Raw genomic sequence first — 23288 nt, 5'->3', positions numbered from 1 at the left:
CTTTAGCCTGGATGATGTGGAATTGGTATGGGTGGAGCTCTGGAATTCCAAAGGGCAGAAAACGCTAGTGGGAATTGTGTACAGACCACCAAACCGTAGTAGTGAGGTTAGGGACAGCATCAAACAAGAAATAAGGGATATGTGCAATAAAAGTACAGCAGTTATCATGGGTGACTTTAATCTACATATTGATTGAGCTAACCAAACTGGTAGCAATGCGGTGGAGGAGGATTTCCTGGAGTGTATTCGGGATGGTTTTCTCGACCAATATGTCGAGGAACCAACTATAGAGAGCTGGCCATCCTAGACTGGCTGATGTGTAATGAGATGGGACTAATTAGCAATCCTGTTGTGCGAGGCCCCTTGGGGAAGAGTGACCATAATATGGTAGAATTCTTTAAGATGGAGGGTGACACAGTTAATTTGGAAACTAGGGTCCTGAACTTCAGGAAAGGTAACTTCGACAGTATGAGGCGTGAATTGGCTAGAATCGACTGGCAAAGGATACTTAAAGGGTTGACGGTGGATAAGCAATGGCAAACATTTAAAGATCACATGGATGAACTTCAGCAATTGTACATCCTTGTCTGGAGTAAAAATAAAATGGGGAAAGTGGCTCAACCATGGCTAATGAGGGAAATTAAGGATAGTGTTAAAGCCAAGGAAGAGGCATATAATTTGGGTAGAAAAAGCAACAAACCTGAGAACGGAGAAATTTAGAATTCAACAGAGGAGGACTAAGGGTTTAATTAGGAGGGGGAAAATAGAGTACGAGAGGAAGCTTGCAGGGAACATAAAAACTGACTGCAGAAGCTTCTATAAATATGTGAAGAGAAAAAGATTAGTGAAGACAAACGTAGGTCCCTTGCAGTCTGATTCAGGTGAATTTATAATGGGGAACAAAGAAATGGCAGACGAATTGAACAAATACTTCGGTTCTGTCTTCACGAAAGAAGACACAAATAACCTTCCAAATGTACTAGGGAACAGTAGGTCTAGTGAAAAGGAGGAACTGAAGCATATCCTTATTAGGCGGGAAATTGATGGGATTGAAGGCCGATAGATATCCGGGGCCTGATAGCCTGCATCCCAGAGTACTTAAGGAAGTGGCCCGAGAAATAGTGGATGCATTGGTGATCATTTTCCAACAGTCTATCAACTGTGGATCAGTTCCGATGGACTGGAGAGTAGCTAATGTAACACCACTGTTTAAAAAAGGAGGGAGAGAGAAAACGGGTAATTATAGACCGGTTAGCCTGACATCAGTAGTGGGGGAAAATGTTGGAATCAATCATTAAGGATGAAATAGCAGCGCATTTAGAAAGCAGTGACAGGATTGGACCAAGTCAGCATGGATTTATGCAAGGGAAATCATGCTTGACGAATCTTCTGGAATTTTTTGAGGATGTAACTAGCAGAGTGGACAAGGGAGAACCAGTTGATGTGGTATATTTGGACTTTCAAAAGGTTTTTGACAAGGTCCCGCACAAGAGATTGGTATGCAAAATCAAAGCACATGATATTGGGGGTAATGTACTGACGTGGATAGAGAACTGGTTGGCAGACAGGAAGCAGAGAGTCGGGATAAACGGGTCCTTTTCAGAATGGCAGGCAGTGACTAGTGGAGTTCTGCAGGGCTCAGTGCTCGGAAATATACATTAACTATTTAGATGAAGGAATTGAGTGTAATATCTCCAAGTTTGCAGACACTAAACTGGGTGGCGGTGTGAGCTGTGAGGAGGACGCGAAGAGGCTGCAGGGTGACCTGGGCAGGTTAGGCGAGTGGGCAAATAGCTGTTTAGTGTTATCAAGTTGATTTTAACATTCATAACATTTTAAACCGTTTATATTTTGTGAATTTATTACTGCAAAGCAACTGCAAAGCAATTTAGTGTGTATCCACAAAAATAAAAGCACTCTACTATAGTACGAGGTTATTTTGGCTGATTGGATTGGAAAACAGCTAATGTAACGCCTCTGTTTAAAAAAGGGGGCAGACAAAAGGCAGGTAGCTATAGGCTGGTTAGTTTAACATCTGTAGTGGGAAAAATGCTTGAAGCTATCATTAAGGAAGAAATAGCGGGACATCTAGATAGGAATAGTGCAATCAAGCAGACGCAACATGGATTCATGAAGGGGAAATCATGTTTAACTAATTTACTGGAATTCTTTAAGGATATAACGAGCATGGTGGATAGAGGTGTACCGATGGATGTGGTATATTTAGATTTCCAAAAGGCATTCGATAAGGTGCCACACAAAAGGTTACTGCAGAAGATAGAGGTACGCGGAGTCAGAGGAAAAGTATTAGCATGGATCGAGAATTGGCTGGCTAACAGAAAGCAGAGAGTCGGGATAAATGGGTCCTTTTCAGGTTGGAAATCGGTGGTTAGTGGTGTGCCACAGAGATCGGTGCTGGGACCACAACTGGTTACAATATACATCGATGACCTGGAAGAGGCGACAGAGTGTAGTGTAACAAAATTTGCAGATGACGCAAAGATTAGTGGAAAAGCGGGTTGTGTAGAGGACACAAAGGCTGCAAAGAGATTTAGATAGATTAAGCGAATGGGCTAAGGTTTGGCAGATAGAATACCATGTCGGAAAATGTGAGGTCATCTACCTTGGGGGGGGGGGGGGGGGGAACAGTAAAAGGGAATATTATTTGAATGGGGAGAAATTACAACATGCTGCGGTGCAGAGGGACCTGGGGGGTCCTTGTGCATGAATCCCAAAAAGTTAGTTTGTAGGTGCAGCAGGTAATCAGGAAGGCGAATGGAATGTTGGCCTTCATTGTGAGAGGGATGGAGTACAAAAGCAGGGAAGTCCTGCTGCAACTGTACAGGGTATTGGTGAGACCGCACCTGGAGTACTGCGTGCAGTTTTGGTCACCTTACTTAAGGAAGGATATACTAGCCTTGGAGGGGGTACAGAGACGATTCACTAGACTGATTCCGGAGATGAGGGGGTTACCTTATGATGATAGATTGAGTAGACTGGGTCTTTACTTGATGGAGTTCAGAAGGATGAGGGGTGATCTTATAGAAACATTTAAAATAATTGAAAGGGATAGACAAGATAGAGGCAGAGAGGTTGTTTCCACTGGTCGGGGAGACTAGAACTAGGGAGCACAGCCTCAAAATACGGGGGTGCCAATTTAAAACCGAGTTGAGAAGGAATTTCTTCTCCCAGAGGGTTGTGAATCTGTGGAATTCTCTGCCCAAGGAAGCAGTTGAGGCTAGCTCATTGAATGTATTCAAATCACAGATAGATAGATTTTTAACCATCTTAGATTTTTAAGGGAATTAAGGGTTATGGGGAGCGGGCGGGTCAGTGGAGCTGAGTCCACGGCCAGATCAGCCATGATCTTTTTGAATGGCAGAGCAGGCTCGAGGGGCTAGATGGCCTACTCCTGTTCCTAATTTGTATGTTCTTATGTTCTTTTGAGTCTCTTTAGACTATGGAGCTTCGCTCATCACGAGTGTGAATTAAAATAGGGCTATAGCAACTTAGAAATGCAAGTGAATTTATAAAAGTAGGTGTAGAGATAGTCAAATCACTGGAACATGATTCTTGACCTGCTGGAACTAAGGAAATATAGCAGAAGCAATTGAACGAAGACTGTATGCTTAGCTATCCTGGGATTGTGTTATCAAGGAACAAACTTCTCAATGGGGTCAAATTTCGGCCTGCGTTGCTCCTTTTTTTTTGGAACAACTGGTTTAGAATGGAGCATCTTAGAAATTGCAATTCTCGGCATTTAGTTTGCTCCAGTTCTAGTCAGTTCGAACAGTTTCACTTTGGAACAGATTTTTTTTTTCAAAAATGGGCATGTCCGGCCGCTTACGCATGTTTTGAAAGTTTAGGCAGTAATAATTTACTCCATTCTAAGTTAGTTTGGAGTAAGTGCAGATTTTTGTACGCTCAGAAAAACCTTGCCTACACTTTACAAATCAGGTGTAGGTTACAAATCAGGCGTAGGGAACGAGGGGTGGGGGGGGAAGGGAAGTATTTAAATTCTAAAAGCATTCAACAGTCTTACTTATACAAATAAAGAGCCATCCTGAATTAAAAAATTATAAACAAAATAAAGACAAAATATTCAATGTTCCGACTTGTGTGAAGCAGCAGCAGCCTTCGAGCTGCAGTGCTTCAGGTAGGCCTTCTATGTTGGAGACAGGGGTGGCGTCAGTGACTCGACAGCAGCCCAACAGTGGCAGCAAGCAGTCTTTGAGCTGCGGTGCTTCAGACAAGCCTTCCTTCCATCTAGGAGACGGGCAGCATCAGTGGCTCCACAGCAGCCGAAGAAACAGCAAGCAGCCTTCAAGCTGCGAAGGACGCTGAGGCCATTCGGCCGCAGGATAGGGGCGGCGGCAGTGGCTCGATGGCAGCCGAAGAAACAGCAAACAAGCAGCCTTCGAGCTGTGAGGGGGACTGAGGCCATTCGGCCACGGGATAGGGGCATTGTCAGTGGCTGGACGGCAGCCGAAGACATAGCAAGCAGCCTTCGAGCTGCGAGGGAGACTGAGGCCATTAGGACAGGGAGAGGGAGCCAGATAGACAATTTGAAACTTAAATTTGCAGAATGGGTGCTGCATGTCAACACCACGGATTATGCAATGGTTCGCCATCAATTCACTGCATCGGAGAATTGATTAGAGCTCACATAGAAACATAGAAAATAGGTGCAGGAGTAGGCCATTCGGCCCTTCTAGCCTGCACCGCCATTCAATGAGTTCATGGCTGAACATGCAACTTCAGTACCCCATTCCTGCTTTCTCACCATACCCCTTGATTCCCCTAGTAGTAAGGACTTCATCTAACTCCTTTTTGAATATATTTAGTGAATTGGCCTCAACAACTTTCTGTGGTAGAGAATTCCACAGGTTCACCACTCTCTGGGTGAAGAAATTCCTCCTCATCTCGGTCCTAAATGGCTTCCCCCTTATCCTTAGACTGTGTCCCCTGGTTCTGGATTTCCCCAACATTGGGAACATTCTTCCTGCATCTAACCTGTCTAACCCCGTCAGAATTTTAAATGTTTCTATGAGGTCCCTTCTCATTCTTCTGAACTCCAGTGAATACAAGCCCAGTTGATCCAGTCTTTCTTGATAGTTCAGTCCCGCCATCCCGGGAATCAGTCTGGTGAACCTTCGCTGCACTCCCTCAATAGCAAGAATGTCCTTCCTCAGGTTAGGAGACCAAAACTGTACACAATACTCCAGGTGTGGCCTCACCAAGGCCCTGTACAATTGTAGCAACACCTCCCTGCCCTTGTACTCAAATCCCCTCGCTATGAAGGCCAACATGCCATTTGCTTTCTTAACCGCCTGCTGTACCTGCATGCCAACCTTCAATGACTGATGTACCATGACACCCAGGTCTCTTTGCACCTGCCCTTTTCCTAATCTGTCACCATTCAGATAATAGTCTGTCTCTCTGTTTTTACCACCAAAGTGGATAACCTCACATTTATCCACATTATACTTCATCTGCCATGCATTTGCCCACTCACCTAACCTATCCAAGTCGTTCTGCAGCCTCATAGAATCCTCCTTGCAGCTCACACTGCCACCCAACTTAGTGTCATCCGCAAATTTGGAGATACTACATTTAATCCCCTCGTCTAAATCATTAATGTACAGTGTAAACAGCTGGGGCCCCAGCACAGAACCTTGCGGTACCCCACTAGTCACTGCCTGCCATTCTGAAAAGTCCCCATTTACTCCTACTCTTTGCTTCCTGTCTGACAACCAGTTCTCAATCCATGTCAGCACACTACCCCCAATCCCATGTGCTTTAACTTTGCACATTAATCTCTTGGGTGGGACCTTGTCGAAAGCCTTCTGAAAGTCCAAATATACCACATCAACTGGTTCTCCCTTGTCCACTCTACTGGAAACATCCTCAAAAAAATTCCAGAAGATTTGTCAAGCATGATTTCCCTTTCACAAATCCATGCTGACTTGGACCTATCATATTACCTCTTTCCAAATGCACTGCGATGACATCCTTAATAATTGATTCCATCATTTTACCCACTACCGATGTCAGGCTGACCGGTCTGTAATTTCCTGTTTTCTCTCCCTCCTTTTTTAAAAAGTGGGGTTACATTGGCTACCCTCCACTCCATAGGAACTGATCCAGAGTCAATGGAATGTTGGAAAATGACTGTCAATGCATCCACTATTTCCAAGGCCACCTCCTTAAGTACTCTGGGATGCAGTCCATCAGGCCCTGGGGATTTATCGGCCTTCAATCCCATCAATTTCCCCAACACAATTTCCCGACTAATAAGGATTTCCCTCAGTTCCTCCTCCTTACTAGACCCTCCGACCCCTTTTATATCCGGAAGGTTGTTTGTGTCCTCCTCAGTGAATACCGAACCAAAGTACTTGTTCAATTGGTCCGCCATTTCTTTGTTCCCCGTTATGACTTCCCCTGATTCTGACTGCAGGGGACCTACGTTTGTCTTTACTAACCTTTTTCTCTTTACATATCTATAGAAACTTTTGCAATCCGTCTTAATGTTCCCTGCAAGCTTCTTCTCGTACTCCATTTTCCCTGCCCTAATCAAACCCTTTGTCCTCCTCTGCTGAGTTCTAAATTTCTCCCAGTCCCCGGGTTCTCTGCTATTTCTGGCCAATTTGTATGCCACTTCCTTGGCTTTAATGCTATCCCTGATTTCCCTTGATAGCCACGGTTGAGCCACCTTCCCTTTTTTATTTTTACGACAGACAGGAATGTACAATTGTTGTAGTTCATCCATGCGGTCTCTAAATGTCTGCCATTGCCCATCCACAGTCAACCCCTTCAGTATCATTCGCCAATCTATCCTAGCCAATTGACGCCTCATACCTTCAAAGTTACCCTTCTTTAAGTTCTGGACCATGGTCTCTGAATTAACTGTTTCATTCTCCATTCTAATGCAGAATTCCACCATATTATGGTCACTCTTCCCCAAGGGCCTCGCACAACGAGATTGCTAATTAATCCTCTCTCATTACACAACACCCAGTCTAAGATGGCCTCCCCCCTAGTTGGTTCCTCGACATATTGGTCTAAAAAACCATCCCTTATGCACTCCAGGAAATCCTCCTCCACCGTATTGCTTCCAGTTTGGTTAACCCAATCTATGTGCATATTAAAGTCACCCATTATAACTGCTGCACCTTTATTGCATGCACCCCTAATTTCCTGTTTGATGCCCTCCCCAACATCACTACTACTGTTTGGAGGTCTGTACACAACTCCCACTAACGTTTTTTGTCCTTTGGTATTCTGCAGCTCTACCCATATAGATTCCACATCATCCAAGCTAATGTCCTTCCGAACTATTGCCTTAATTTGCTCCTTAACCAGCAATGCTACCCCACCTCCTTTTCCTTTTATTCTATCTTTCCTGAATGTTGAATACCCCTGGATGTTGAGTTCCCAGCCCTGATCATCCTGGAGCCACATCTCCGTAATCCCAATCACATCATATTTGTTAACATCTATTTGCAGTTAATTCATCCACTTTATTGCGGATACTCCTTGCATTAAGACACAAAGCCTTCAGGCTTGTTCTTTTAACACCCTTTGTCCTTTTAGAATTTTGCTGTACAGTGGCCCTTTTTGTTCTTTGCCTTGGGTTTCTCTGCCCTCCACTTTTCCTCATCTCCTTTCTGTCTTTTGCTTTTGCCTCCTTTTTGTTTCCCTCTGTCTCCCTGCATTGGTTCCCATCCCCCTGCCATATCACCGCACCAGGAACGTCATAGCCCATATGTTGATGGGCAGGAGACCTTGCCCACATCGACAATATCGAGCCAGGCGCTCGTACCTGGACATGAGCGAGGTTGATTGTGTCAAAAGGCTGTGTTTCCGCAGAGAAGTTGTCGCTGAGATCTGTGATATGCTGAGAGCAGATTTGCAGCCCAGAAGCAGAACGCCAACTGCCTTGTCTGTTGAAGTGAAGGTAACAGCTGCACTTTCTTTTTATGCCTCGGGATCGTTTCAGGCTACAACTGGAGATGTGTGCGCCATCTCTCAACGTGCAATACATGCCTGCGTTTACCAAGTCATGGCTGCACTGTATGCGTGAAGGAATGACCATCAATTTCCCAATGACCGCACAAGCGATCCATGAGAGGGCTGTGGGCTTCTTCAGGATTGCCGGCTTCCCAAAGGTACAGGGCTGCATTGATTGTACCCACATAGCCTTGTGAGCACCTGTGGAGGATTCCGAGCAGTACCGGAATAGGAAAGGTTTCCACTCCATCAATGTGCAGCTCATGTCAGTCTATGCGAGATACCCTGGCAGCACCCATGATACGTTCATGCTACGCGACAGCGTTATATCTGACATGTTTGAGCAGCAGCCAGAAGGACAGAGCTGGCTACTGGGAGACTAAGGGTACTGCCTGATCACCTGGCTCCTGACGACCCTACGTGTAACACGGACAGAAGCTTTATGTCAATACAACATGGCGCACATTGCGACACGCAGCATCATTGAGCGGACCATTGGCATATTGACACAGCAATTCCGATGCCTGGACCATTCCGGAGGCCATTTGCAATACTCTCCTCAGATTGTCGGTCACTTCATGCTGCATGCTCCACAACTGAGCCATCATGAGGCAGCAGGAGCTGGTAGTGGAACCAGAAGACCCACGTGAGGGTCCAGTGCATGATGATCGTATTACGGAAGAGCAGGATGTGGATGATGACGACGATCAGGAAAACATGCAAGTGACTGATGCCGGAGCACGAGGTCGGAGGAGGGCCGTCCATCGTGCTCCTTTAACGATTGCTCGAGCCTTGTGCCAGCAGTTCATCCGTGAACACTTCAATTATTGATGCCCGAGGGCTCTGCGACCACTTGCGCATGGACATGTTTATTCTTTGCAGTTGTTCCTACGTTGTGTTGTGTTAATGGAAGATGAATCAGTTTTCATGAAAAAGTATTTTATTGAGAAGTTAACGTCACTAATAAAATATTTGTATCAAACTTTACTTTTTAATATGACTATTGAAGATCACTTAAAGACTTTAAGATCACTTATAAACTTGTAAAGTTACAAAACCATCTCAGTGTGAAAAATTTTACACTCAAGATCACTTAAACTTCAAGATCACTTTTTAGATGCAAAATTAAATAAGTTACAAAATGTGAGAGCCTTTACACTATAAGATCACTTAAAAACCCTAAGATCATTGAAGTTGTAAAGTTACAAAACTTTAAAAACAATTTCAATTTGAAAAACGCTACTACAGCTACATCAAGAACAAGAACAAAAGCAGCAAAGAAAGGCTGCAACCATGTCTCATCCATATCTCAGTGAATGTTCACTTCTTCATGAGGGTGTCATTTGATTGGCCGGGCTGTGTGCCCTTATTGCAGCAGCTACCTCACCCAGGCCCTTCCTGACGGCCTGTGCCGTCGATTGCACTCCCTCGGACATTCCCTCCCTAAGTTCCCGTGTCATTACTGCTATTTCTCCCATCAGGACCGTCACCTCTTCACCCACTGCACTGATGCTACCAATGAGTGATCGGGTAAGCTCATTGGTCTCCATACCCAATGCCACAACCTGAGCCGCGTCTGTTGCACGCTGCATCTCAAGAGAGCGTGTCTCCAATCTCCTCCTCCTCTGCCTGGGTCTGCCTCGTGGCACCACTACACAGGGAGGCGCAGGCTGGGACGGTGGGATGCTCGGTGTTCCAGACGACAGCACTTGAGTGCGAGCAGTGGGCTGGGATGGTGGTTGAATGGGTGTAAACTGCTCCATGATATCACCAGCAGCACTGGGATCCACAACGTCAGAATCAAAACCATGGAAGGTGGAACCAGAACCTATGCGAGGGGGAGGTGCAGGCTTGGACGGTAGTGCACTGACTGTAAACTGCTGCATTACACCAGAAGCACCACTGGGACCCGCAACATCGGAATCAAAACCATGGAAGGTGGAACCAGAACCTATGCTAGGGGTTGAAACTCTGATGCCCCTTGATGGGGGCTCATAAACATTAATTTGGAAGCTCTCCCCTGCAGACATTTCAGTCATCGCTGCCACCATCCAGTCCGGATCGTCTGCATCTAGTTGTACTGGTTCTTGTTCTGTATCTTCAGGATCCTTAGGGTTGACAGCAGCAGCAGCATCATGTTCTGCAAAATACATCAGAACAGTCAGATGTTTAACAGCAAGGGAGGGGGCAGGATGGGTGGCATGAATACTCTCGCACATAGCAGGCCAGGCAGCAGGTTGATTTGAAGGGCCACGATGCATTTTCAGGACTTACCCTCTTCCTCGCGTGCGGACCCAGCTTGTGCTGTACTGATTGCTTTTCTCCGTGTACGACTCATCATAGCAGCTACCCTCTGTTCCAAGGGTGTCAGTGGATGCAGATTGGGCATGCCTCCTCCTGTTCGAGTTGCTTCCCTTTTGTTGTGGGCCAATTTCTTCTGCAAAGAGTAAAATATAACTTTTTACAGAGTGCATCTTTCTGCAGGGTGGGACATACAGATAGTCACGTTATAATTACGTTTACACTAAAAATGGAAAATATTACTTGCACACTAACTACTTGACCAAGGTCGTGCCATTTCTTTTTACACTGGCTTCCAGATCTCATGGTATGCAGCACTGTGCAGTAATCTTCTGCAACTTGGTTCCAGCATTTCTTCTTTTCTTAGGTGGCACTTTTATGCGACCTCTGCTGCTGGTATCTAGCTCCTGCCATCTCTGCTCAATGACGTTGACTAATATCTCCACTTCCTCATGCAAGAAATTCTTTGTTCTTTGGGTGGACATTGTTCCATTGCTGTATTGAATTGACACTCTTATTTTTCAAAGCACACAGTCCTTAATTTTCATGCACCTATGCAGCACATGTTCTGAAAGTTTAGCAGTGTGCAGCACTCATTGATTTCAGCAGGTGATTTATTCAACAGTGCTGCTAAAAGCACTCCTTCAGACACCAAAACAATCACCAAAATTAAATCCCAAGCCTTTCCAGGGGTCCACAAGACAAATCACCACTTTTCTTCAAGTCCCTTTAAAAATGGCCGAGTGCCAATGTTTATGCGCTACTGCGTGTGCGCGCTCTAACGCGCATGTGCAAGGCTGCCGGCACGACGTCTCATTTAAATTAGCCCCGCCCCCCCCACCACTTCTAGAATCGGCACGACTCTCTTGCTCCGCCCCCTGCTGCTCTGTGCGCACCGCGCCAAGCTCCAAAGGACCTGCAGGGAGCCGGAGAATCTGAAGGGTTTTTTTTTTGATGCACTTTCGGGCCCGAGAAACTGGCGTCCAGGTCGGGGCTGCGCCGTTCACCCCAATATTTCTTCAGGAGATTAAATAAATTGAGTGAGCGCAATTTGTATATAGTCTGAAAAGAATGGGCATAGAATCTTTCTCCTTCCAAACTGGCTTGTGCTTCTAAAGTGCTAATTAGGCAATTTAAATTCAGGCGATTTAATGAATGCAGGTCTTGTATACGAGGTGCAGCAAGGGGTGTCCAGCATTGCAGTGTATCAAGGCCATAACTGAAATCACTGTTGCATTTAGTGAGAAAGATAGTCAGTATTCTATTTGGAAACCATAGAAAACATCCAAACTGTCTATCGTGGGCAGCCATCCCCAAACAGTCTGCATTTGATGCAGTGCTTGCACATGTAGCAAATTATTCTAACACATTCCTTTTACCAGTTTTCTTGATCCTTGAATCTAATATTGGATATGCCAGCCTAAATGGGCTCCTAGGTTTAGAATTGCAGATCTGGCCTGGCTATGAATGCTTAGTTATGAATAGATTGAAAAGGGTAAAATTCTTTGTTCAAAGTTCTCATACTGAGGAAGGCAAAATATGAAATATACTTAATTAGATTTCTGTACCCTGCATTTTCACAGGATGTTAGCTGTAATGAGATTCAAATCCTCCCTCACCAAATGGAAAAACTTCAGTCGCTCCGAGAATTAAATATACGGAGAAATCATCTGCAGGTGTTACCTGCGGGTAAGAAAACATTTGTGCACTTCACTTTCCCTTAAGAGTACAGATTTGTTGGCATCTGCATATTGATGTATTTGTCTCCTTTTTCCAGAATTAGCAGAACTTCCTCTGGTAAAATTAGACTTTTCCTGCAATAAAGTGACAGAAATACCCATCTGTTTTAGAAAACTGAGATACCTTCAGGTTATAATATTAGATAACAACCCAATGCAGTCGCCTCCAGCACAGGTTTGTATAAAATCATAAGTATGTAAACTTTTCCCAATATTCACTTGAATTAGCACAGCCGTGTTTATTGTATGACATTTGAATACATTCATTATTTAATTTACTGTATGAATGTGCTGCATTTAGTTGCTTAAAAATATAAACCTTTTCATTCTCTGCAGATTTGTTTAAAAGGTAGAGTGCACATATTCAAATTCCTGAATATCCAATCATGCCGGATAGACAAGAAGCCAGATTCTCTGGATCTCCCCTCTTTGGATAAGAGAGCACTTCCTCAACCTCTCACAGACAGGTTACTTTGGGTTACTTATTTTGAATAGAATGTATTGTATAGAAGCTAATAAAACATGGTGATGATTTTGAAATGAAAAGACTTTCCAATTTCCTGTACGTGTGCATATGTGTGTGTGCGAGCAGATGAGAATGAAAGTTCTCCAGCAAATGAGGGCAACTTGCGTAATTGTTTCTTGGTCCACTGGATGAGAAATGGCTAAATCATCTCTGAGGGTGCTACAAGATTAGAAATGTGCTTAGTGGTTTTGATTCTACAGATTTTGAGCAAACTTCTATGAATGACCACTTTTTGAAAAAGGACGTAATGGCTGAAAAGGGTCAAATCATATCTGCACCACACCTTAAAAAAAAAATTATCTAATTATAACATTTAGAAACCTAGAGTAAGTTGACAAAGTTGATGTCATTATCTTTCAGTTTCTGCAATAAATGCCAAAAAACGAATGTACTGTCCATGGTCACTGGTAAAAGTTGGTGCAGAATTGAAATCCAACACAATAATTATCAATTTCTTGATCATTTGTTAAGATAGGCTGAGGCAATTTCCCACAGGGAGCAGATATAGGAAATTCAAGCCAGTCACACTCCGCCACTCTTCACAACAGCTGACTATAGTGTAGAATTTGCAGAGATTTTGGAGTAGTTCCGCAGCTTGTTCTCAGTGCATGGAAAGGATAGCGAAGATTGGTTAAAAAGTCTTGGTGTCACTATTGAGCAGTTTTGCTTGCTTGCTAAAATTATTGTAGATAAAATGTGGTAATTGTTAAAGGTTTAATTTTGTTTTACACCCACTGTTCTATTTGTATGATATTTCCTTATTTTTCAGTATGGAAGATTTTTATCCAGCTAAAAACCACGGTCCTGACTCGGGCATTGGCAGCGATAATGGTGATAAGCGGTTGTCCACAACTGAAGTGAGTTATTTAACCATTTACTGCAGCTCAGACTTTCTTGTTAATACAGGTAGTTTCCTCTCCTTTTGCAGTGATGAGTATACTCACCTCAATACAGGTTGAGCCTCCCTTATCTGGGACTTCTCGCGCGCTCTCGTCGCCCGCTCTCGCTTGGGTATTCTCGCTCTCGCTCTCTCTCGCGCTTGCTTGCTCTCTCTCTCGCGCTTGCTCGCTCTCTTGCGCTTGCTCGCTCTCTCTCTCGTGCTTGCTCGCTCTCTCTAGCGCTTGCTCTCTCTCGCGCTTGCTCTCTCTCTCGCGCTTGCTCTCTCTCTCGCGCTTGCTCTCTCTCTCTCGCGCTTGCTCTCTCTCGCGCTTGCTCTCTCTCGCGCTTGCTCTCTCTCTCGCGCTTGCTCTCTCTCTCGCGCTTGCTCTCTCTCTCTCGCTTGCTCTCTCTCTCTCGCTTGCTCTCTCTCTCTCGCGCTTGCTCGCTCTCTCTCTCGCGCTTGCTCGCTCTCTCTCTCGCGCTTGCTCGCCCTCTCTCTCGCGCTTGCTCGCCCTCTCTCTCGCGCTTGCTCTCTCTCGCGCTTGCTCTCTCTCGCGCTTGCTCTCTCTCGCGCTTGCTCTCTCTCTCTCGCGCTTGCTCTCTCTCGCGCTTGCTCTCTCTCGCGCTTGCTCTCTCTCTCTCGCGCTCGCGCTCTCTCTCGCGCTCGCTCGCTCTCGCGCTCGCTCTCTCTCGAGTCAGCATGGATTTATGAAGGGGAAGTCATGTTTGACAAATTTGCTAGAGTTCTTTGAGGATGTAACGAACAGGGTGGATAAAGGGGAACCAGTGGATGTGATGTATTTGGACTGCCAGAAGGTATTTGACAAGGTGCCACATAAAAGGTTACTGCACAAGATAAAAGTTCACGGGTTGGGGGTAATATATTTAGCATGGATAGAGGATTGGCTAGCTAAAAGAAAACAGCGAGTCAGGATAAATGGTTCATTCTTGGGTTGGCAATCAGTAACTAGTGGGGTACCGCAGGGATCAGTGCTGGGACCCCAACTATTTACAATCTATATTAATGACTTGGAAGAAGGGACCGAGTGTAACGTAGCCCAATTTGTTGACAATACAAAGATGAGAGGAAAAGCAATGTGTGAGGAGGACTCAAATAACCTGCAAAAGGTCAGACAGGCTAATTGAGTGAGCAAAAATTTGGCAGATGGAGTATAATGTTGGAAAGTGTGAGGTCATACACTTTGGCAGAAAAAAATCAAGAGCAAGTTATAATTTAAATGGAGAAAGATTGCAAAGTGCTGCAGTACAGTGGGACCTGGGGGTACTTGTGCATGAAACACAAAAGGTTAGTATGCAGGTACAGCAAGTGATCAGGAAGGCCAATGGAATCTTGGCCTTTATTGCAAAGGGGATAGAGTATAAAAACAGGGAAGTCTTGCTACAGTTATACAGGGTATTGGTGAGACCACACCTGGAATACTGCATGCAATTTTGGTTTCCATATTTACGAAAGGATATATTTGCCTTGGAGGCAATTCAGAAAAGGTTCACTAGGTTGATTCTGGAGATGAGGGGGTTGACTTATGAGGAAAGGTTGAGTAGGTTGGGCCTCTACTCATTGGAATTCAGAAGAATGAGAGGTGATTTTATCGAGACGTATAAGATTATGAGAGGGCTTGACAAGGTGGATGCAGAGAGGATGTTTCCACTGATGGGGGAGACTTGAATTAGAGGGCATGATCTTAGAATAAGGGGCTGCCCACTTAAAACAGATGAGAAATTTCTTCTGAGGGTTGTAAATCTGTGGAATTTTCTGCCTCAGAGAGCTGTGGAAGCTGGGTCATTAAATAAATTTCAGACACAGATAGACAGTTTCTTAAACGATAAGAGGTTATGGGGAGCGGGCAGGGAATTGGAGCTGATTCCATGATCAGATCAGCCATGATCTAATTGAATGGCGGTGCAGGCTCGAGGGGCTGTATGGCCTATTCCTCCTATTTCTTATGTTGTTCTTCTGTTCTCCGATCTTTCCTCCTCTCTCTCCGATCAATCTCTCGCTCTCCCCTCTCTAAAGTTCTTTGAGACATCCGGTGGTCATGAAAGGCGCTACATAAAACCAAGTTTTAGTTCTTTCTCCCATCCTCCCCCCACCCCCATCTCTCTCATGATTTCCTTCCCCCCCTCCCCGAATCTCCCCTTTGATCTCGCCCTGTTATCTCCCCTGCCATCTCTCCCCGCCAGAGCTGAACAAAGAGCCTGATTGGCCACGCTGCACCCTCAACTGTGGGATACTGCACGTGTGTGGCCGCACCTCGCTAAATTGCGCAAAAGTGGGGGGGGGCAGCCAGAGTGTCGGGCCGCATGTGCAGAAGGGCACAAAGTTGTTGTAGATAATCACTTCACATGGCATTAGAGCCTGAATAAAGCAGCCCATGTAACTTGAGGTTATGAATATTAATGTCTCTTATCGAGACAGTTCTATGGGCAATAGGTCTGAATGTTGTATGGTCATGTTGTTTCCACTGCATTTAAGGTTCCAAACTGCTTCCAAATTCTGTCATGTTTAGTAACTTCCTCTTTTCTATTTTATTTTTGTTGGCTTCTTCCTACTTGCATTCTTCCTACTTGCAGGAACGGTGGTTGTACTTTATGTGTTTCTTTGAACTTTTCTAAATCACTGAGGAATAACTAGTACTGTAGCAGAGACTCTTCTCCCTGAGGAATTGTAGAAAAGGGGTCACAAAGAGTTTCATGTATCAGGCAATCCTACAACACATGAGCAGTAAGCTCCTGGAAAAATGTTAACTGCTTTTGTGCTAATTGGTGCCTTTTTAGTCTGGTGTGGGAAGTCCATATGAAGTTTCATTGAGTTTTTCCAGAATACCTAATGGCTAAAATTTTTAAGCAAGATTTTGCCATTATCTCAGCCAAGTACATTGATGAACTTGAAACCCTTAATGACTCTTCAAGAAAGTTCTTGGGCCTTTACCAGAATTCTTACCAAAGTTTGCATCTTGTTTTGTTTCCAATTAATATTTGGTACACTGTGCTTTAAACCCATGTAAGATCAATGTTCTGATATCTTCTGCATGCAGGGCTTCAGACAGATTCTTGTTGTTTGACAAGAACTAACAAGGGGGCGAGTATTTGAACAGTATGATTTCAAGGTAGCTTATTGATGTTTGCAGGACAATGGGGAAAGAGCAAGGATGTGGGACTAATTGGATAGCTCTTTCAAAGAGTCAGCCCAGATATGATGGGCCAAATGGCGGCCTCCTGTGCTGTCTGATTCTGTGTAGCTAATGCTTAAAAAACAAAACTGCATCGTTCTGGCTTGCTGGTGAGTCATACCGTGGCAGAGGTCATCATACCTTAAAAGTGTTTTCTGTGTGGCTGCTTAATTCCTTCGCCACATCTTTACCCTGCATTCTAAGCTTGCTTTGACAGAAATGCCCAGCAAGTGGCAGTAGAGAATAGGTGCTGTGTGCTCTCTGTGCTTTCTATTTTTCAATGGCACTCCTAACTGGTATTCAGCTTTGGGTATTGCTTGCCAATTCTCCATAATGCCTGGTACGAAAGCAAAGGCACAAGTAAAGAGTATATTTTATTTTACTTAAGAATTTTTATCTTTAGATTTCATTTCTCATTCAATTGAGTTGTTTCCTGGTTGAATACGATTGCTGTTTTTTTTCTGGCTTGTCTAAGCAAGTTAGCCATGTGCATGGGGAAACCGCTCAGCTCTTGTTTTTCATTTGATTGCAAATAATTTTGTCATATTTATATAATTATGCATCTTTCTGAAGGCTGTTTCCACTTTTTTAAAATTCCAATGTTGTCATATGATATCTCCTCGGGTTCTTTTACAGAGATGCTTGTTTGGTTCATTTGTAGACCCACATTTTACATCGTATATACGGCACAGAAACAGGCCATTCGGCCCAATCAGTCCATGCTGGCGTTTATGCTCCACTAGAGCTCCTCCTGTCTTTCCTCATGTAAATCTATCAGCATAACCCTCTATTCCCTTCTCCCTCATATGCTTGTCTAGCCTCCCCTTAAATGCATTTATGCTATTCGCTTCAACCACTCTGTGATAGTGAGTTCCACATTCATACCACTTTTTGGATAAAGAATTTTCTTCTGAATTCCCTGTTGGATTTCTTGGTGAGTATCTTATATTGATGGCCTCTAGTATGCTCTTCCCCACATTCTCTCTCTCTCTCTCTCTCTCTCTCTCTCTCTCTCTCTCTCTCTCTCTCCACTCTATCAAAACCTTTCATAATTTTAAAGACCTCTATTCGGTCACCCCTCAGCCTTTTTCAAGAGAAAAGAGACCCAGCCTGTTCTGATATGTATACCCTTGCATTTCTGGTATCATCTTTGTAAATCTTCTCTGCACCCTCTCCAGTGCCTCTATTTTTATAATATGGCGACGCAGTACTCTGTGGTCTCGCCAAGGTTCGATACAGGTTTAGCAAAACTTCCCTACTTTTCAATTCTATACCTCTAGAAATAAATCCTTGTGCTTGGTTTGCTTTTTTTGACCTTGCTAACCTGTGTCGCAACTTTTAGCAATTCTGTACTCGGAGACCTCTTTGTTTCTCTACCCCACCGAGACTTTCACCTGCCAAGTAATAAGTGACCTCCCTAGTCTTCTGACAAAAATGGAATACCTCACATTTATCTGTGTTGAACTTCATTTGCCAATTATATGCCCATTCTGCAAATTTATTAATGTCTTCCTGTAATTTATTGCAGTCCTCCTCAGTATTGACTCTCTCCCCCAATTTGGTGTCATCTGCAAATTTAGAAATTGTGTTTTTGATTCCCAAGTCTAAATCGTTAATATAAATTGTGAACAGTGGTCCCAGCACTGATTTAGCCATAGTGGACTGGAAATAGCTACTTGAAGGTAAATCAGCGTCCGAGCAGTGGGAGGCATTCAAGGAGGCGATCCGGAGGGTTCAGGCCAAATATGTGCGCCTAAAAGAAAAAGGGTGGGTCTAACACATCTAGAACCCCCTAGATGTCTAGGGACATACAGGGTAGGATAAAGAAAAAAAAGGAAGCTTATGACAGATACCGAGGGCTAAATACTGCAGAATCTCTAGAGGAGTATAGAAAGTGCAGGGGTGAAATTAAAAAAGATATTAGGAAAGCAAAAAGTGAGCATGAAAAATTGTTGGCAAGTAAAATCAAGGAAAACCCAAAGATATTTTATAAATATATTAAGAGCAAGAGGATAACTAAAGAAACAATAGGGCCTATTGGAAACCATGAGGGTAATCTGTGTGTGGAAGCGGAAGATGGAGGTATGGTTCTTAATAAATACTTTGCGTCTGTTTTCACAAAGGAAAGGGGCGCTGCAGACACTGCTATCGAGGAGAAGGAGTGTGAAATATTAAATGAAATAAACAGAGGGAGAGATGGTATTAAGGGGTTCAGCAGCTTTGAAAGTGGATAAGTCCCCAGGCCCGGATAAAATGTATCCCAGGCTGTTGAGTGAAGCAAAATAGGAAATAGCAGAGGCTCTGACCAACATTTTCCATACCTCTCTGACTTCAGGTGTGGTGCCAGAGGACTGGGGAACAGCTAATGTTGTACCTTTGTTTAAGAAGGGAAAAAGGGATAGACTGAGTAATTACAGGCCAGTCAGCCTAACCTCAGTGGTGGGAGAATTATTGGAAAAAATCCTGAAGGACAGGATAAATCATCTTTTAGAAAGACACTGATTAATCAAGGACAGTCAGCACAGATTTGTTAAGGGAAGGTTGTGTCTGACTAACTTGATTACATTTTTCGAGGAGGTAACCAGGAGAGTCGATGAGGGCTAAGCGTATGATGTGGTGTATATGGATTTTAGCAAAGCTTTTGATAAGGTCCCACATGGCAGACTGGTCACGAAAATAAAAGTCCATGGGATCCAGGGCAAAGTGGCAAGTTGGATCCAAAATTGGCTCAGAGACAGGAAGCAAAGGGTAATGGGTAATGGTTGATGGGTGTTTCTGGGACTGGAAGACTGTTTCCAGTGGGGTTCCGCAGGGCTCAATGCTGGGTCCCTTGCTTTTTGTGCTATACATCAATGATCTAGACTTAAATATAGGGAGCATGATTAAGAAGTTTGCAGTCAGAGAGGCGGGAGTTTGGGGCGTTGGTGAGGCCTATAAAGGCCCAGCGGCAGAGGAGAGGCGGCGGCAGTCGAAGAGGCGGGAGATCGGGGCGTTGGTGAGGCCTATAAAGGCCCAGCGGCAGAGGAGAGGCGGCGGCAGTCGGAGAGGCGGGAGGTCGGGGCGTTGGTGAGGCCTATAAAGGCCCAGTGGCAGAGGAGAGGCGGGAGGTTGGGGCGTTGGTGAGGCCTATAAAGGCCCAGCGGCAGAGGAGAGGCGGCGGCAGTCAGAGGCTGGAGTTCGGGACGCAGGACAGCTCTGACATGTTATGCTCCTCCTGTACTATGTGGGAAGTCAGGGACGCATCCGGTGTCCCTGACGACTACGTGTGCGGGAAGTGCATCCGCCTCCAGCTCCTGACGGACCGCATTGCGGCACTGGTGCTGCGGGTGGATGACTCTGGAGCATCCACGATGCTGAGAATGACGTGAAGAGCACGTTTAGCGAGTTTGTCTTACCGCAGGTAAAGGGTACACAGCCAAATAGTAAATGGGTGACCAATAGAAAGAGCAGTAGGGGTCCCCTGCGGTCATCCCCCTGCAAAACAGATACACCGCTTTGGGTACTCTTGAGGCGGTGACTCATTAGCAGGGAGCAGCAGCAGCCAAGTTTATGGCACCACAGGTGGCTCTGCTGCACAGGAGGGCAAGAAAAAGAGTGGGAGAGCTATAGTGATAGGGGATTCGATTGTAAGGGGAATAGATAGGCGTTTCTGCGGCCGCAACTGAGACGCCAGGATGGTATGTTGCCTCCCTGGTGCAAGGGTCAAGGATGTCTCTGAGCAGGTGCAGGACATTCTGAAAAGGGAGGGTGAACAGCCAGTTGTCATGGTGCATATAGGTACCAAAGATATAGGTAAAAAACGGGATGAGGTCCTACAAGACGAATTTAGGGAGCTAGGAGCTAAATTTTAAAAGTAGGGCCTCAAAAGTAGTAATCTCAGGATTGCTACCAGTGCCACGTGCTAGTCAGAGTAGGAATTGCAGGATAGCTCCGATGAATACGTGGCTTGAGGAATGGTGCAAAAGGGAGGGATTCAAATTCCTGGGACACTGGAACCGGTTCTGGGGGAGGTGGGACCAGTACAAACTGGACGGTCTGCACCTGGGCAGGACCGGAACCAATGTCCTGGGGAGAGTGCTGTAATGTGGTCTTTTTTGCTTTTTGCCTTGGGTTTCTCTGCCCTCCACTTTTACTATTCTCCTTTCTATCTTTTGCTTCTGCCTCCATTGCTAGTGCTGTTGGGGAGGAGTTAAACTAACATGGCAGGGGGATGGGAACGTATGCAGGGAGACAGAGGGAAATAAAATGGAGGCAGAAGCAAAAGATAGAAAGAAGAATAGTAAAAGTGGAGGGCAGAGAAACCCAAGGCAAAAAACAAAAAGGACCACATTACAGCAAAATTCTAATGGGGCAAAGTGTGTTAAAAAGACAAGCCTGAAGGCTCTCTGCCTCAATGCGAGGAGTATTTGGAATAAGGTGGATGAATTAACTGCACAGACAGCAGTTAACGGATATGATGTAATTGGCATCACGGAGACATGGCTCCAGGGTGACGAAGGCTGGGAACTCAACATCCAGGGGTATTCAATATTTAGAAAGGATAGGCAGAGAGGAAAAGGAGGCGCGGTGGCGTTGCTGGTTAAAGAGGAAATTAATGCAATAGTAAGGAGGGACATTAGCCTGGATGATGTGGAATCGGTATGGGTGGAACTGTGGAATACCAAAGGGCAGAAAACTCTAGTGGGAGTTGTGTACAGACCACCAAACAGTAGTAGTGAGGTTGGGGACAGCATCAAACAAGAAATAAGGGATGTGTGCAGTAAAGGTACAGCAGTTATCATGGGCGACTTTAATCTACATATTGATTGGGCTAACCAAACTGGTAGCAATGGGGTGAAGGAGGATTTCCTGGAATGTATTAGGGATGGTTTTCTAGACCAATATGTCAAGGAACCAACTAGAGAGTTGGCCATCCTAGACTGGGTGATATGTAATGAGAAGGGACTAATTAGCAATCTTGTTGTGCGAGGCCCCTTGGGGAAGAGTGACCATAATATGGTAGAATTCTTAACATGGAGAGTGACACAGTTAATTCGGAAACTAGAGTCCTGAACTTAAGGAAAGGTAACTTTGACGGTATGAGGGGTGAATTGGCTAGAATAGACTGGCAAAGGATACTTAAAGGGTTGATGGTGGATAAGCAATGGCAAACATTTAAAGATCACATGGATGAACTTCATCAATCCCTATCTGAAGTAAAAATAAAACTGGGAAGGTGGCTCAACCATGGCTAACAAGGGAAATTAAGGATAGTGTTAAAACCAAGGAAGAGGCATATAAATTGGCTAGAAAAAGCAACAAACCTGAAGACTGGGAGACATTTAGAATTTAACAGAGGAGGACTAAGGGTTTAATTAAGAGGGGGAAAATAGAGCACGAGAGGAAGCTGGCAGGGAACATAAAAACTGACAGCAAAAGCTTCTATAAATATGTGAAGAGAAAAGATTAGTGAAGACAAATATAGGTGCCATGCAATTGGATTCAGGTGAATTTATAATGGGGAACAAAGAAATGGCAGACCAATTGAACAAATACTTTGGTTCACGAAGGAAGACACAAATAACCTTCCGAATGTACTAGGGGACAGTGGGTCTAGTGACAAGGAGGAACTGAAGGATATCCTTATTAGGCAGGAAATTGATGGGAATGAAGTTCGATAAATCCCCGGGTCCTGATAGTCTGCATCCCAGAGTACTTAAGGAAGTGGCCCTAGAAATAGTGGATGCATTGGTGATCATTTTCCAACAGTCTATCAACTCTGGATCAGTTCCTATGAACTGGAGGGTAGCTAATGTAACACCACTTTTTAAAAAAGGAGGGAGAGAGAAAACGGGTAATTATAGACCGGTTAGCCTGACCTCAGTAGTGGGGAAAATGTTGGAATCAATCATTAAGGATGAAATAGCAGCACATTTGGAAAGCAGTGACCGGATCGGTCCAAGTCAGCATGGATTTATGAAAGGGAAATCATACTTGACGAATCTTCTGGAATTTTTTTGAGGATGTAACTAACAGTGGACAAGGGAGAACCAGCGGATGTGGTGTATTTGGACTTTCAAAATGCTTTTGACAAGGTCCCGCACTAGAGATTGGTGTGCAAAATCAAAGCGCATGGTATTGGGGGTAATGTACTGACGTGGATAGAGAACTGGTTGGCAGACAGGAAGCAGAGTCGGGATAAACGTGTCCTTTTCAGAATGGCAGGCAGTGACGAGTGGAATGCCGCAGGGCTCAGTGCTAGGACCCCAGCTCTTTACAATATACATTAACAATTTTGATGAAGGAATTGAGTGTAGCATCTCCAAGTTTGCAGATGACACTAAACTGTGTGGCGGTGTGAGCTGTGAGGAGGATGCTAAGAGGCTGCAGGGTGACTTGGACAGGTTAGGTGAGTGGGCAAATGCATGGCAGATGCAGTATAATGTGGATAAATGTGAGGTTGGCCATTTTGGAGGCATAAACAAGAAGGCCGAATATTATCTGAATGGTGGTAGATTCGGAAAAGGGGAGGTGCAACGAGACCTGGGTGTCATGGTACATCAGTCATTGAAAGTTGGCATGCAGGTACAGCAGGCGGTGAAGAAGGTAAATGGTATGTTGGCCTTCATAGCAAGGGGATTTGAGTATAGGAGCAGGGAGGTC

The 23288-nt window shown here is 44.7% G+C and overlaps 1 protein-coding gene across 5 annotated transcripts in view; it reads left to right on the top strand.

The window, feature by feature from the left end:
- lrch2 (leucine-rich repeats and calponin homology (CH) domain containing 2) overlaps positions 1–23288 on the top strand; it is a 199244-nt gene that overhangs the window by 81161 nt on the left and 94795 nt on the right. For all 5 annotated transcript variants that reach the window (XR_011593624.1, XM_070883131.1, XM_070883130.1 and 2 more), the window contains 4 exons: positions 11895–12000; positions 12089–12225; positions 12387–12517; positions 13346–13433. Coding sequence is in view for 4 of the 5 variants with exons in the window: in XM_070883131.1 (XP_070739232.1) it covers positions 11895–12000; positions 12089–12225; positions 12387–12517; positions 13346–13433 (462 nt within the window). In the remaining variant the exon portion in view is untranslated. The remainder of the gene's footprint in view (positions 1–11894; positions 12001–12088; positions 12226–12386; positions 12518–13345; positions 13434–23288) is intronic.

The sequence above is a fragment of the Pristiophorus japonicus genome, chromosome 6 (genome assembly GCF_044704955.1).
Source record: "Pristiophorus japonicus isolate sPriJap1 chromosome 6, sPriJap1.hap1, whole genome shotgun sequence".
NCBI classification, from domain to species: domain Eukaryota; kingdom Metazoa; phylum Chordata; class Chondrichthyes; family Pristiophoridae; genus Pristiophorus; species Pristiophorus japonicus.
This window is presented reverse-complemented; position numbering and strand designations above follow the sequence as displayed.